At 38.9% G+C, this 17501-nt stretch overlaps 2 protein-coding genes and 1 pseudogene across 2 annotated transcripts in view; 2 read left to right on the top strand and 1 right to left on the bottom strand.

Annotated features, from left to right (window-relative positions):
• Positions 1–17501, top strand: part of LOC6042957 (trithorax group protein osa) — a 292090-nt gene that overhangs the window by 145513 nt on the left and 129076 nt on the right.
• On the bottom strand, positions 7252–8657 carry LOC119768781. Its single transcript, XM_038259939.1, has one exon. It carries the CDS (start codon positions 8611–8613, stop codon positions 7381–7383), a length of 1233 nt encoding a protein of 410 aa, XP_038115867.1. The 5' UTR covers positions 8614–8657; the 3' UTR covers positions 7252–7380.
• On the top strand, positions 8943–9783 carry LOC119768782 (annotated as a pseudogene).

The following is a 17501-nucleotide window of genomic DNA, read 5'->3' as shown; positions in this document are numbered from 1 at the left end:
TACTGGAAGGTGGAAACTGGAAAGGGAGGGGGTTGTTCTGGAAAACGCAAGACAAGATGAATAACGAAAAAGAGAGCAACAGCAGCAGCAGGTTCCGTGGTCTCGTGGCCTTCATTTTGGGGTGGCACGTGCCGCAACCTCCCCGAATCTTCAAACCCCCGGTTTGTTTGGGTTCTGTTCGTAACTGGTTCGCTGCAAAGTTAAGATTGTGCGGTTTCAACTTTTGAAAATCTTTGAAATACTTCTCAATACAGATCTATTTTTAGTCTTCCTTACTAATCCAGGCTGTTTACACTTTTCTCTCGTTACAGGTGAGTTCTACGTCGAAGCCAAATGTGTTCATCAGCTATTTCAAGCCCCAAAGCTAAGTAATTGCGTCCATAATGGAGTTCAATTTCCCCCAATTATCTGTCCCAGGTCACGGCATGTCCCACGTGGCCCACAGTAAATGTTCCCCAAACCGACCACAGTAGCTTCGTCTGGTTAATAATTGGCTGCGGAAACGACACGCTTGTTTTGGGGAGTTTCAAAGTGTCGAATTTGAACAGATCTGGTTGTGACACGGTTTGCAATTTAATTAGCATCTCTCATTACAATCGAATTGATGAGTCAATACTAGAACGAATTTCTGTCTGGCAGTGCTGGCGCCAGTCTGGAATTTATTTGATTTTCTGAATCTTTCTGAACGGGTTTTTTTCAAACATCAACTGAATCTTCTTTGCTCATAACTGAAAACATAATATTTTTTCAGTGTAGTATAGTAACCTAGATAGTAAATTAGCTTATATCTGTAAGCCCATACATCCAATTGAAATGTGGTTGAAGACAAACTTAAGGGAAATTCGAGAACTCGTAATTTTCGAGACTGACAAATAAAGTCTGTCATATAGAAATTGCAAAAAAAAAACCATCAAAACCCCTATTTTTTCAACATTTTTATTTTTAAAGCCGTAACTTTACAAGGATTGGACTTAGGATAATGGTCAATATAGAGACTTTTATGTAAAATTGTTTGGAGAATCGACTCTCGTGTTCGGTTTCAGTAAATGATTTTTGTATTTTTTTAGGAGAGTTGCTCCATTCTGAATTTTTCGTGAGTCTTTTTGTAACATCCTAGGCTATTTTCACAAAAATTTTGATCGAAAAAAAATCGTGGACTCAACTTTAAATTTGATTTTTAAACATAAAAATCATAAAATCTCATAAAAGTGGATTGTTTTTTCTTTCAGTGAATTCTTTTCGGAAAGCTCGTCAAATCTCCTACAAGTTTGTCTTTGAGCAATTTGTGATACGATGCATCGGCTTCGTGATATATAAATATTTAAATCACGAATTACAAAAATATTTAAAACACTTACGCCCTTCTCAAATGTCATTTTCGAGTGCAACTGGCTCCATATACACAAAAATTGCTTATATAAGCGTAGGATAACATATCTACAAAGTTTCATTGAAATCGGAGAGGGTCGAGAAAAATGTACCTTAATTTTTTTTTTTGGGCTGGAAATGCTCGAAGATAAAAATTAATTCAAAAGTTTGTTAAGTTCAGATCACTTGATTGATTTTTGGTTATCACAAATGTGGAATAAATGCAAATTAAATTAAATACAATTAAGTCAAATATTACTTATTTTTTCGAATATGCTCATATAATTTAACCAAAAACTTTATTCTGCTGACAACCGGTGGTCAATGTCAGAAGGAGTAAAAAACAAAATTTAATGCTAAACTTCGGTTTCAAACATTATCAAGCAAAAAGTACAGTCTAGACTCGATTATGCGAAGCCTCGATTATCTGAAGTTTCGATTATCCAAAGGTTTGTATGAGACCTCGAATAATTAAATCACGAACATTTTTTTTTATTTTCTTACTTTTAACATCAAATTCAATTTAGTCAAATTGAAATATTTAATTGGCTATTAAATATCAAAATCCATTTTTTCAATATTTCCTCACCGCCATTTTGACCGCCATCATGGATTTAAAATTTCTTAATAACTTTAGCGTAGTTTGGGGGTCATACTTGAGCTTTGCAGTCAAAAATAAGCAATGAAAAAATTTTTTTTCGTAATTCGATTTTCTGAAGTGATGTTTGTTTCCAAGACCTTCGAATAATCGAGTCTGGACTGTATCACAAATGCTTTACACATTTTTTCATGTCATGCTAGTTCCGAAAATTTTTCAAGTTACGAATGGATTCATGATTAAGAAAAAGTAAATTTAAAATTTCCGTATTTCATTAGAAACTCTAAAATAAATTTTAAATAGTAAACAATAAATCGTATTGGTTTTTTTTCAACAAAATTTTGAAGTTTCAGCAAGAGGGGGGACAAAAATATCTCCAAAAAAAATAAGAAAGATGCGTTTAAGAAAATAAAAAAAAAAAACAACTCTGCATGGACAAACCGTCGTCAACTTTTGAATAAAATATAAAACAATTGAAAAAACGGTCGAAAAAAAAAAGCGTCATGTCATTTTGAAATGCAAAATTGTTTTTAGGATCAAAAATTACTTTTGGCAGCAATTTTGGAACAGTGCACCGTTTTTGAGGTAAATTCTCCGAAAGTTCGATCTTTGCGAATATTTTGCAACGTCAAAAAAAAAACAATTAAGCTTTTCTTTCAGAAGCTGCACAGAAAAAAATAATGTAAATTTGGAAGCTGTAATTTTGGAAGGTTGAATATTACCACTTTTATGATGTAATTTTACCTCAATTTAGACTGAAAAAGTGACATTACACCAGAAAAGTGGTAAAATTACACATTTCCAGAGGTAAAATTACACCTTTTTTCGGACATAAAAGATGTACCCCTTTCCAGATGTAATATTATCATGATTTTTTTTTCTGTGTGTATATCAGCCTCGTAAGCGGTAGATCGGGGTTCAAATCTCGGCTCGGACCAAAAGAACTGGTGATCTTTTCCCTTCTGGAATCGATTACTTAGTAAAGGGAAGGTAGTGTATCGTCACAAACTGGACCTTATCATGACACCTTAGGAAGACAACCTATGGAATGTTAACAGTAACCTTAACATGTTAACATTAAGTTGATTAATAATAAACTGTCACTGAATCCGCTTTGTAAATGCCGGCCCCGATACTCTTCACGGGTGTTCCCCTCAGGAACAGGGAAAGATTTACTTTTACTATATCAGCAAACATTGGTTCAATCTTCAATGTGTTTCAAGGAAATTTTGAGATCTTTTTCGACAAATTTCAGTTATGGTCATGCGTGACGTGACTTTTACAGGTAAAAAAAAGTCACGGTTTCAACAAAAAAAAAAAAAAACAAGTTGATCTGGCTACAATTTGAAAACGGTGGCGCATTTTAGATAAAGTACTCTTGATTGCATATTTAATTTTACATCTAAAAATAAAATTAAGAGTTTTTGATTTTTTTTCCATGTTTCCAATTATTTATTTGTTTGGCAACACTGCTAAATTAGTTTTGACCAACTTGTGCCAAAGCATATTTTGTCATCTTACACATATTTAAAATGAAGATTTTCCAAAAATAGTTGTTTTGCTAAAATCTAATTGTTTTGTGAAAAGCCGAATTTAACAACTAGCAATATTTCCAACTTTGCCCAAGACACTATGTTGATTAAAGAATCCGTTAATAAAACAGATTTTTAAATATTTCAATAACATTTTTGACAGCTGTCAAAATTGTATGAAAACTTGTGTGAACGAATTAATGGTGTAAAATGTATTCTTTCGTCATATTCACCCAATAAACGATATTATAACGGCATTGCTACACAGCAAAAAATCCGATAGTAAAATTGCATGCAAAAGCATGTAAATCACCTTCGTAAAATAAAATTTAGTATTAAACACTGCATGTAAAATTTGTGTAAACACAAAAAAAAATTTCAACCGGTGGGATTCAAACCCAGCACCAACAGTAAGGACTGGCGCCTTAGCCCGCTCGGCCGTCAGGATAAACGTATATATGAGGGTGACATTTCGGTCAAGTTGTTTTTCCCATACTGATGGACTACATATTTCAGGGTGTAATATTACATAATAATAGTGCAACATTTATTTTACATCCAGGCCTTTTACACGCAGCTGGATAACAACTTTTTTTTTGCTTTGTAAATGTGTTGGGCAGATTTTGTTTATAGAATTTTATGAAATTAGAAAATATTTTCCTTACACAAAAAAAATCAACTGGCTCTAAGAGAAATCCTTAATTGATCCTTAATTCTCAAATGCGATTTTATTTTTGAATACAGTTTCATTATCTACATTTTCGAAATGATTGTGCCTTTTCTATAAATAAGGTGAAAACGTGGAGAAAGTGCCATTTTCATGAACAAAAGCGCTCGGTGATGTGGACCAACTTTGTTGCACTCCGCAGCCAAATAGCATATCCAAGTCATAATTAAAACAAACACTGTAGTTTGTTCAAGTTTTTGCCTCCTTTTTCCCAAAGCCAGATGGTTAATTTCACATGCAATCGCCAGCAACTAAATCGTTAATTTTAATCCAGATTTTGCACAGCGACAGGATTTTTTTTGCTTATCTTTTTTTTTTGCCTAAATGAATTGAATAATTTAGGTTTCAAGCATTTCTGATTGATAGAATTTTAAATTAAATTTGCTGGGTTTTATGACAATTTGTGTGCGTGGACTTTTTTTTAAATCAATTTTGAATAATTAATTTTTAAATTTAGTCATTGAAAAGTCAGAGCAAATAAGCGTTTTTAACTAGTGCTAAATTTCATATAGACGGATGATCTGTTCATAAAAATTGCACCTCTTTCAATAAGTTGATGAGCTTTAGGCTGGGTACAAAAGCGGGGTGGGAAAAAAATAATTAAGCTCACTCCCAACGCTCCCAAATGGAATCATTGGCACCACATATGTGCGCCCGATATTTCCATAAGCACGAGCTGAGGATAATTATGTCATGTACATAAATTAAAAACACATATAGAAAAGGATATACTTTGGAGTGATGGTGTGCGGGGGTAGGATGGCACAATTGGTTTCGAATATGATGTTTAACCGGAACAACCAAAAGCTGAAATGAAATTCGTTGCGCGACTTTGGAGGGTGGGATAATCATCATTTCACCGCGCTCTCAAACTGCATGTCCTCAGCCCCCGAATGTATGCAATAATAATCGCCACGCGAAAAAAAAGAGGATTAGCTGCGTGCCGTTTGTTGCATCATCACTTTTTTGTGCTTCAATTTGTGGGTGGCAGGAGGTGATTACTAACTAAATAAAAGAGGAGCACACACACAAAATTTTCGATCGCAAAAAAGTGGCAAAGTGGTGGTGGGGGTGGTGGGACAACATAGATGCACCATCCAGATAATGCATCTCATGTTGTGCACAAAAGCCGGGAGCTGTCCAATGAAAATTCGATGGAAAAAAAGTATTTTTTATTTGTTCAACAAAAAGTGCTTGGAGCCTCTTTTTTCGAAAATATTTCGGTTGGATCGGTTGGAGCTTGTAGTCACACCCTGGTTGTGGCGATGAACATGGCGTTATTTTAATTACACGAAATAATTATATGTGAAAAGTGGGGCCGAACTCGTGGGTGCGATGGAACGAGGGGGATAGAGCGTAAATTAATTATTCGTTCGAAAAATAATAAATAATAACATTATTTAAAATAATGAGGAAAAATCATGCATCGATTCATTGGCTCGCTGGCAGGGAGATAAAGTAGTGTAAACAAGGCAGGATTGCATGGAATCACACTTACTCACATACACACATGCACTCAGTTGGTAAGCTAATTGTGGTTGCGCAACGTTTTTCTGGTTTTCAGTTTAAAATTTTAAAGGCTTGTTAGTACACAGCAAAAAATCCGATTATATTATAAAATCGCATTCAAAAGCATGCACATCACCTTCGTCAAAATAAACACTTAATATTACACACTGCATGTACATTTTTTGCAAACACAAAAAAAATGTTGCAACCTACGGGATTCATACCCAGCACCAACAATAAGGACTGGCGCCTTAGCCCACTCGGCCATCAGACCGCTAAAAAGCTGTAAGGATAAACGCATATATCTTCTTGAAATTTCAAGTAGGTTTCCCATACTGATGAACTACATATTTCAGGGCGTAAAATTACATAAAATTGCATAAAATAATGCAATATTTATTTTACACCCAACACTTTTACACGCAGCTGGATAACTATTTTTTTAGCTGTGAATACATGTACACAGCAAAAAATCCGATGGTAAAATCGCATGCAAAAGCATGCACATTTCCTTCGTCAAAATAAACACTTAATATTACACACTGCATGTACAATTTCTGCAAACACAAAAAAAAGTTGCAACCGACGGGATTCAAATCCAGTACCAACAGTAAGGACTGTCGCCTTAGCCCTCTCGGCCATCAGACCGATGAAAAGTTGGAAGGATAAACGCATATATGAGCTTAACATATCGGTCAAGTAGGTTTCCCATACTGATGGGCTCACAGCAAAAAATCCGATGGTAAAATCGCATGCAAAAGCATGCACATCACCTTCGTCAAAATAAACACTTAATATTACACACTGCATGTACAATTTTTGCAAACACAAAAAAAAGTTGCAACCGACGGGATTCAAATCTAGCACCAACAGTAAGGACTGGCGCCTTAGCCCACTCGGCCATCAGACCGATGTAAAGCTGGAAGGATAAACGCATATATGAGCTTCACATTTCGGTCAAGTAGGTTTCCCATACTGATGGGCCACATATTTCAGAGTGTAAAATCACATAAAATTTCATAAAATAATGCAATATTTATTTTACACCCAGGCCTTTTACACGCAGCTGAATTACTACTTTTTTAGCTGTGCTGCATATTTCAGGGTGTAAAATCACATAACATTGCATAAAATAATGCAATATTTATTTTACACCCAGCACTTTTACACGCAGCTGGATAACTATTTTTTTAGCTGTGAATACATGTAGCGGCGAGACATCCGAGCGGGTTGGGACGCGGACTAATAAATCTGAAAATGTTTCTCACCGGATTGATGTTATTTTTGGGATGAGCAGACCAGATTTTTTTTCTGCGGTACATGCTTTTTGTGTACACGTTTCCTCATTTTTGCTTTTGCTCACAAAGGTGATGTGCATGCATTGCGATTTTACCATCGTATTTTTGCTGTGCTGTGAAGATTGTTATATCCAACTCAAGTTCATATATCTTAATACAGGGTTGCCATATAGTCCAAGTGGCATGCAGACAGTCTTGCTGAATAACTAAAGACCTTAATTTTGAGTTAATCTCGATATTTATTCAAAAAAAAGTAACGCAGTGCAATCTACATCTTCATTTGAACGTGCAGTTCAACAAGGAACATCTACTAAGTTTCAAAACGTATTTTCAAAATTTCGCTCCACTCTAGTTCGTAGCCTGCAGGAACGTCAGCAGCGTGTAGCACGTGTTCAGCACCATCTGGAACATCTCCATCGAAACGTCCAGCATGTCCCCGCACCTGAACCGGAACGTCTTCTGACAGTGCTCGGCGGTGATCATCGTGGTGATCTTCATCTGCCGCATCCGGCTGGCCCGTTCCGGCGTGTGACCCAACCAGTCCGGCCACTGCCAGTGGTACAGGTTTTCGCCGATCGACTCCTTCTGGTCGTTGAGCTGCTCCACCAATTTGCACAGCAGGAAACACTCGATGGTGAAGACGATCGCGTACGCTAGCGCCGTAAACACCTGGAACGTAATGTTGAAGGTCGTGAAGCAGGTCACCGCCAGCAGGCTTTCGACGGTTAGGACTTTGAGCAGAAAGAAGAGCGACATGAGCTTGCGCAGCGTGATGATCATGGCGAGGAACTCTTCGTAGTCTCTGAGGGACTCGCGGAAGAGTTGGTCGAAGGTGGTCCAGAATTGGGTTTCTTTGGCGGTCGGATCGACGATGTGTTGGACTTGTCGTGAAGCTCGGGCGAAGACCGTGGCGAACGATTCAGCGATCAAGCTCAGCTCGTGAACGGCGTTTCGTAGCATGGACAGCATGCTCAGCGAGATGATCCAGGACGAGTTGTTCCAGTACACCAGCGGGAGTCCGTAGAACTGATCGATTACGTCGATGATCCACTGGTGTTCTTCGGAAACGTTCAGAACCAAGTGGAAGTATTCTTCCCGCGCAAAGAAGGCCCAAATCAGCGACATGATAGTTACGGGAATCTCCGCCACCAGCAGGTTCCGGCGGGATTGTCTGAAGAACTCCGCTCTGGTTTGATCCGCGTCCCGTCCTCCACAGCAACGATCGCGTCTTCCGTTGAAGTAGTCCTTCACGCGGAGGAACAGGTCGTACCGGACGTCCATGCAAACCAGCTGCAGCATCGACAGCGTACTGTAGATCAGGCACATGCCGATCCGGATCGTCAGATCGTCGGTGCCGCTCATGGCGTGGGCCACATCCCGAACCAGGACCAGCTGCTGCAGGGCAAACACGAACGAAATGATCCGGAAGAGGGTTTGCTTCCAGCGTTGACCGGGCGCGTGCAGTCCGATTCCGGACGTGTTGCCGTGAACCCAGACGTAGTGGCTGAAGATGTCGTCGGCGTTGCGGATGTCAACGAAGCGGGCGTATGCCGAGCGGAGCCGGGTTAGGTAGTTGACCATGCTGGATCAGGTAGCTCGAAGGAACTGATGGGTTTGAACCTCTTTGGGTGAAGATAGTATCGTTTGTTGGGGTTAGCTGAAGTTGCTAATTAAAAGTTTAATCATAGGTTAAAGGGGATGTTCTAGAACAGGCGAAATCCAGCTGACACGTTCACATTGGCCCATCAATTAACCGCTTTTCGAAACTTTGAAAACCTTGAAAAGTTAGTTTTGTCAAGTCATGTTATGCTGAGTCACGGAAAGGTCTTCAAGGACTCGATGACTCGGCAAACCGTACACCCAAACGGAAGATCCACAATTCGTCAGTTGTCTCCAGATCTTTATCCAGTATGGCCAACTACCTAACCCGTATTCGATCGAGGTACGATCGCTTCGTAGACATCCGCAACGCCGAGGACATCTTCAGCCGCTACGTCTGGGTTCACGGCAACACGTTCGGAATCGGGCTGCACTCGCCAGGTCAACGCCTCAAGCGAAACCTATTCCGCTTCATCTCGTTCGTGTTCTTTCTCCAGCAACTCGTGCTGGATTGCGATGTGCTTGATCTACAGCACGCTATCGATGCTGCAGCTCGTCTGCTTTGACGGTCGGTACGAGCTGTTTCTACGCGTGAAGGACTACTTCAACGCAAGACGCGATCGACGCTGTGGAGAATGGCAAGCAGAGCGGACTAGGGCGGAGTACTTCAGGCAATCTCGGAGAAACCTGCTTATCGTGGAGATCCCCGTGACGATTGCGTCGCTGATTTGGGCGTTCTTCGCCAGGGATGCGTACTTCCACTTAGAGTTACACGTTTCGGATGAGCGCAAGTGGATAGTGGTCTACACCTTGGAGTGCTTCTTGCTGTGCAAACTGGTGGAACAGCTGAACGACCAGAAGGAAGCCATTGGGGACAGTTTGTACGACTGGCGGAGTGGGTGCGGCATTCGCCGGACAGGGTCTCCAGGATGCGCCACGAGAGGTCAATGCAGATGATCACGGAAGCACATTGTCAGCAGACGATCCGCTTCCGCTGAGGACGTATCCATGGAGCTGTTCCAGATGGTGCTGAACACGTGCTACACGCTGATGACCTTCTTTCAATCTACTCGTGGAGACTAAGCTGAACTTGAACCCAGTAGAATGTTGTTGTTAAACGTCACGTTCAAATAAATCTGTAAACTGCACACCGACTACCCTCGGTCCTGCTGATAAAGTTCATTCAACCTCCGTGTAGAAACCCTCGTCGGCGTCATCATCGTCGTCGCGGCCGAGCCCCCAATTCAATATCAACAGCCCTATAGTCTGGCGCCGATTTTTCCCACGCTGCCAATACGGTTGACGTAACAACAAGACTACCAAGAAACCGCTTCTCTACACTACATCATGAACAACCGGTGCAAATAATATAAACAGAGAGACAGAGATAGGGGAACCGGCGGCGGCGGTGCAACGAAACCCGGAAAGACGAAGAAGAAAGAGAAGAAGATACCGGATTCCGAGCACGGCACTTGTTTCAAGTACGCGACCTTGAACAATCAAGCGATAAATTTTTATAGGCCAACACGACCCACTTCGTCGCCCCTCACTATCTCGCCACTCCTCGACCTTCTCAATTGGATCTACATTTTCATTTTATTATGCCTTCAACCAATCCCGCCTGCCCCCCTCGCCCCCTCGGGCCAGGGGACAGTACCGACCCCGTCGTTAGTCAAAAGAGTAGACTGCCGGCGGTACTGGTACGGGAAGAGAAAAAAATAAAAGCAAAATACTACACCCGTAGTACCGCACCGACCTGCCCACCCCACCTCCCGCGCCTCTTTTGGCTGGTTTTCCTACAGCTGAGTGACTTTGCCGTTGCTTCTTTGCCTTTTTTTTTTGTTTACATTTTCCGCCTCGCTTCATTTAATAAACACACACTTACTCACACCTTCACCAACCAACCGCACTCCGCCACCGAAAACTGTATTGTAAAATTGCATTGTGCTGAACCATTATCACCGCCAAAGTCTGGAGAGACATTGTTGAATGGGGGATAAAGAAACGTGAATGAGTTACAAGCGTGTCTGGAGTTAGTCATACCAAGTTGTCGTCTTATCATTCTGAGTGAATGGGAATGGCCGGGTTTTCTAAAACGATTAAGTTGTTCTGTGCATTGCGATATGCAGTTTTATAGCACCTAAAAATGCGACGGAAGATAAATACTGTGACAGGAAGTTAAAGTAAAGCTTGTCCGTCTAACCCAGAAACAGACGCAGAACTTCGATTTTGCCGAGATCGGTCAGTCGAACAATTTACAGTGGTTGCTTTGTTCAATGGCAGACTTCGTGCTGAAACTCAACCCACTTCATCGAATCATCTCTCTGCGATACAACTTTGCGCAGTAGGCCTGGCCGTCTCAAAAAGGTATTTTTTCGGTTGTAGTAGAATCCCGGTGGCCACAGAGAAAAAATCCGGTTTTTTTTAGGTCGGTTTCATTCATGTGAGACCAAAAGAACCCGATTTGGATAAAAACTGTTTTTTTCGATTTTTCAATGTTTGGGATCGAAAAGGGCCGGTGAATGGTGGAGATGGGAGCGGCCGGCAATGGATGGCTTTCATGGTGCTGCCTGTCTGGTTCTGGTAGAATTGGTTTTAATTCCCTTTAATCAATTTCTAAGCAACCTGGGCTGGACAATCATCACATCACATCATGACGAAATCCAGTCTGCAACCCGCTAAGATCACCATCTCCATGCGAATGCGAAAAGGACCCCTAAACCTCTGAAGCAAGATTGTTAATCGATTAAATTATCGTCGATAATATTATCGGGACGATAACGATAATCTATCGTTATCGCTATTTCGCTAATTCTATCTTATCGCCGATAATGAACGATAACTTATTTTTTAAATCTTTCTAAAACCTATTAATTCAACCATATAATGCAAAATTTTCAATCCTGATGCCTTTCTAAGGTATCGGTGTCCTTTTTGGCCTTTTTGGAAAATAAATTCGACATAACTTTTACACCAAAGGGCTAGAGCCTTTTCATAAATTCATAGCATAAATACACATTTTACAAAACAAATTGACCTTGAACGACTCGTAGAGGACTGTCAAAAAAAGGTTACTTTAAAGCAAGGTTGTTAACGATAAAATGAACGAGGCTCGATAACGATAACGATAATTCCATCGTTATTTCGATAATTCTATCTGCAATAATCTTATCGCCGATAATGAACGATAAATCATTTTTAAAATCTTTCTGAAATCGATTATTTCAACGATATCATGTTAAATTTTCAATGCTTTCATTATGTATATATTTTTGGAAAATTTCGTAAGTTTCAAGCACTCAAAATTAGTCACAAAATACCGTATTTTTCCAAAAATACTCAAATTCTCATAATTTGCAATGTGGGTATGAAAAGAAGCAAAAGTTTGTATGCTTTTTTCTATTTATTAGAGTTTTTTTTTTGAAAATACTAAAAATTTCACAGATTACCGTATCTTTTCGAAGATACTCAAATTTGTCAATACATGCAATATGAGTATCAAATGAAACGGGATTTCGCATGCTTCATACATTCATTCAAATTGTGTATGCTTCATATCATACACAACTTTGCGTCGTTTGATACCCATATTGCAAATTTAAAAAAATAGTATTTTCTAAAAAATACGATATTTTGTGAAAATTTTATTATTTTCCAAGACAAACTATCTTAATGTGAAAAAGCAAACCAAATTTCGTTTCGTTTGATACCCATATTGGATGTATTGAAAATTTTGATATTTTCAAAAAAAATACGTTAATTTATGAATATTAACTCTAAAATAGTGAAAAAACATGCAGAATTTCGCTTCGTTTGAAACGCATATTTCAAATTATGAAAAAGTACTATCGAAAAAATCTGGGATTTTGTGAAAATTTTAGTATTTTCCAGAACAAACTTTCTTAATGTGAAACAACAAACCAAACTTTGCTTCGTTTGATAAACATATTATTGAAAATTATGAAAATTTGAGTATTTAAAAAAATGTGGCATTTCGTGAAAAAAATAGTTTTCAACAAAAAAATTCTGACAAAAAGAAAAATACAAAATTTTGCTTCACCCATATTGGAAATATAGCTTTTTGTGAACAAACTTACTACATTATCAAAAAAAATTCTTAGTGAAAGCGTTGAAAATTTAACATGATACAGGTGAATCAATCGATTCTAGAAGGATTTTAAAATGAGCCCGCGGCGACATTTCAAAATAGTTCAATGACTGGCCCTTACGGCTGTTCATGAAATATTCAATAAATAAGTTGAGTATCTAAATTCAGCATAAAATCTATACATCTAATTTTCAAAATTTATAACAAAAAATTACCATTAAATTTTGAGTTGTTTTTTGCTTTTGCAATAAAATGTTATCAGATAAACATATTATTTGGATTTTGACTTTAAATTTTTGCATTCAATCTATTTGTATCATTCTTCATATTTGAATTTATTTTTTGTTATTTCTTTATTGATAATTCCAGAATCAATTATTGAAATGAAAAATTACTTTAAATAATAGTCCATTTCGTTAAAAATGTGAAATACATGAAAAGAAAACTTGGATAGCTGACTTAAAATGTACTGTAAGAAAAAATATTTTGATTTCTTACAGTTTTCACTGTGTTTACTTCAAATTGTAGCTTTTCTTTTAAGTAACTTGTTTTTTTATAAATGAGTAACGAAAAATATGTATTTTTTCAGTGATGAAATTTTGTTTAAAAAAAACACAAAAAAGCAAATAAATCGTACTGCAAAAAAAGATCGCTAAAAATATTTTTAAAATACTAAAACATGTCCAAAACAAGAGTTTGGGATCAAAAATATATTTCTAGAGTAACAAAAAAAAGTCCCATAAACATATGAAACACAGTACTTTTTGAAAAATAAAACTCTTGATATGATTCATAAACCTCAACAGTTTAAAGAAAATCAAAGAATAAAAAATAGAAAATTATTCAATAAATATTTTTCTGCACTATTTAAATAATGAGTGAGTTCACTTAATTTTTTTTTAATTTTCTGCACAGCAACGCAAAAAGTGTTTTTTTTTTGCAAGGAGGATTAGAATCCAAATTTCGATTCAATAAAAAAAATAATCAAAAAATATGGATTTCACGTTTTATGCACGAGCCCTTAGACTTAAAAAGCGGCATTATATCTTACATCAGAAATGTGATCAATTTTCGCATTTTTGATGTAAAATTACACACTTTTCTGATATAAACGATACACTCATTTCTAGATGTAATATTACAACGATTTGTTTTACTGTGTGGACTATAGATTGAGTTGAAATAAGCCAAAAAAATGATTTCGTCGCCGTCGTGCTAACTTTTCCCACGTGCATTTTGGGCCAAATTGAGCTCACAATGCCTCATCTTTTGACCTTCACAGATCCCCAAAATTTGATTTCAATCCTGAGATATTCAATAATAACCAAAACAGCTCCGCGGATTTTTGTCACTTTTCATATGAAAGAAGTTTCAATCTTGTCGTGCTATCTTGACACACCTTGCAGATTGTTGTAGGTGCGACAACTGGCCAAAGGGATTTCATGTCAGAACGCGTTTGACACACGTACATGCCCGACTACCGTAAACATTTGTAATCATAACAAGGGACTACAGCAACTAATTTTAACCTTTAACTTCGGGGCAATGCACATAATGGTCAACCAAACAAAACGTGTTTGTTTTTGTTTACACTGCGTGCTCTCGTTTTTGTTTATTCAAGGTCAAACAATAAAACGCGTTTTTCTCGGAACGTCAAAAAGCAACGTACGACATGATAGCACGATAGTGTCGATTTGTCGAAGATCACACTCATCGCATTCATTCAACAGTAAGCTTCTAATGATGCCACACATATGATTGTCTCGAGATCGCGTATTACAACCTGATCTTCCCACAGGTGGGTGTTCCCGTTCCGCGCGCATATCCCCACAGCTGTATTTGTTGTATTATGCAAGACACGTCCATCCAGAGCGAGTTGTGGCGCTATAACCACGGCAAATAGTGTCCAGGGCATTCGTGGAAATACAATGTCCCATCCCAGAGGGTCCCGGAGTACCAAACCTTCTTAGCATGGTGCTCCCACCGAATACAACCAAATCTCGGAGCCTATGGTGGTGTGTCCCTACGCTTCTTCCTCCCCTGTCGATTCAGAATTGTGTTGTTGTTCGAACACGCAGTGCTCAAACTCAACCCAATTACGAGTCATCTCTGCGATACGGCTTTACGCAGTAGGCCTGGCCGCTTTAACGCTTGTGATGTTTCAATGCATTCCGATGCAATGGCGCACTACAAATGTTAATAAATGACAAGAAGAGTGCTAGGCGTCATCTAACCTAAGGCACTCTCCAGGATCCCTTCGAAAGATTGGCTGCGCTAGGGTCTGATTAGATTAGATGATTAGATTAGATTATGCAAGACACGTCCATCCGTGTGAAAATCGCTAAAACACATTCCCCCGCAAGACCATCAAGAACCCAAAGGGAGGGGGACGACTAAAACGAGAAAGAAAAAAAATCATTAAATCAGTAAGTGCGGAATTGCTGCCCAACTCTCAGAGCGCGCAGCGAAACCGAAGATTCTATCACGAGCGTAAACAATAAACTAATTATAGAGCATCGGCCGGTGGACGCCGGTATTTATAGATGTATTTTTAAACTCGATTTAGCATCGCCAGTTTTAAAATAGGTTTTTGCGCGCGACAAGTGTGCGGAGAAGGGGAGGGAGGTGATTTCTGAACGCAAAACAAACTTGAGTAAAAATGACGTAAAACAAACAGCCGATGATTGGAGCAAGGGCGGGCGTGGTGGTGGAAATATGAGTCATTTTGATGTTACCGTGATAGGACGTGGAACTAGAGACCCTAAATAGAGAGACTGGTCTAAGCTGGCTAAATCGATCTGGCAACGTATGTTTTGAGCTTGGCAACACTGATAAGTTTTGCTGGGCGTAAAGGCAAATGCTCGTTTGGATACGTCAAACTCGTGTCTGTTTGGGTACGTCAAATTCACTTCGACCAGTCTCCCTATTTAGGATCTCTACGTGGAACCGGTACAAGAGCGCACTTCAAATTCGAGTTTAAGAAGTGGAAGCAAAGAAAGCGAAACTAACGCAAAGGATTTAACGCAAAAGTTGGCATATTTACGGCGTTAAGCAGACTAAACGGAGGGTTCAATGTTCTTGGTTTTTTTTTAGAAAGAGAGGAGGTGGGCCACGGAAAGGTTCGACCGGAGAAAGGGTTTTGTTTATGTGTCTCTCAGCTTAGTGCAGACTTTGGTCGAGCAACGTCAGCTGATTTATTGAAGTGAAGCGCAGTCTCGGATTCTGTTCTGGTAAAAACAAAAGCAAGTCTATCCGGGGTAGACGATGTTAACGACAGGAAATAGAGTTATGCAAATGCGGAATGTAGGTCACGGCTGTTGGGATTTGCCGGGATCGCAAAGTGGATTCCAAGAAGGTCGGTTATAGCCAAGAAATTCTCTGATATCTTTTGGATACATGTGCTGAAAACATGAACTTTTCAGCACTCTAATGAACGCTGAATACAGTACTTTTGACAGATTGACAGGATATGAAATGCAAAAGTTTTAAAGAATCGAAGTGACAAATTCAGAATTATTTTTTTCAAATAAAACACAAAATGTTGGATGTCATGCTTTTTGAAAAAATATCTTAATTCATATAGCTACTGCTCAACGAACACTAAACAAGAAATATCGTTTCGTCATTCAAAATTAATGACCGAAGCACGTCAATATCTCACCCTTTTATTCACTTTAGCCACACACATCACACGTCATGCGATAAAAGTCAAAGATATTTACCTTTCAGTGAGCGAGCAGTCAACCTTGCGCATTCATAAACATGCACACACACACTCCCACATCTCAATTTTGACATTTCTCTCTCAACTCAACCACTCAACTCAACTTCGCTCGCCGGTGTCAGTTGTCGAATGCTTAACCTGTCATTTCGACGTCGTCGTGCTATCTTGTCGCACCCGCCATTTTGACGTTCCGAGAAAAACGCGTTTTAATGTTTGACCTTGAATATTCAAAAACGAGAGCACGCAATGTAAACAATAACAAACACGTTTTGTTTGGCTCACCATTCTGTGCATTGTCCCAAAGTTTGGTTGAAGTTGGTTGCTGGAGTCCCGAGTTATAATTACAAATGTTTACGGTAGTCTAGCTTGTACGTGCGACAAACGCATCCTGACTTTCCTGGCCTGAAATCCCTTTGGCCTTTTGTCGCACTTACATCAATTTTCATGTAGTGACAAGATAGCACGACAAGATTGAAACTACTTTCATATGTAAAGTGACAAAAATGCACGGAGTTTTTTCGGTTTTTGTTGAATATCGCAGGATTGAAATCGAATTTTAGGGATCTGTGAAGGTCAAAAGGCTCTCTTTTCTTGTTTTTGTGTCTCCTCTACTCTCTCGCATTTCAACCATAATAAACAGCACAAATTTATTCTCTTTATGCACTCTAGCGTTTATTATTTGTGTTGTTTTTTTAACGTTTGTTTTTTTTTGTGCGTTCACCAAATTTACTCTTTTTTATTCCACTTTTTTTGTGTGTGCACGCTCAAAGAGCGCGTTTCTTGTAGCGTGCGATAAAATAAATTATTTCACATTTCGCGCGCGCTCTCCAGCCGGGACCGGACGCCGCACAAAAATCGCACAACGAGCTCTCTACGTGTGTGTGTGTGCTTGTTTGTGTCCGAGTTTGAGAGAAGCAAGAAGCAAAAAAGCGGCGGCGCTCCTCCCTGGTTCGAGCAAACAAGCGCAAAAAACAGCTTAAAAAGAAGCATAATAATTTCAAAAAAGCGATAAAGCTGAAAGCACACACACACACACAC

The sequence above is a fragment of the Culex quinquefasciatus genome, chromosome 3, assembly GCF_015732765.1.
Source record: "Culex quinquefasciatus strain JHB chromosome 3, VPISU_Cqui_1.0_pri_paternal, whole genome shotgun sequence".
NCBI lineage: Eukaryota > Metazoa > Arthropoda > Insecta > Diptera > Culicidae > Culex > Culex quinquefasciatus.
Note: the sequence above shows the minus strand (reverse complement) of the source record. Positions and strands in the feature narration are given on the sequence as shown.

Bases quoted from the DNA above. Each gene is read 5' to 3' on its own strand.
- LOC119768781 (XM_038259939.1), bottom strand. From the start codon at position 8,613: ATGGTCAACTACCTAACCCGGCTCCGCTCGGCATACGCCCGCTTCGTT.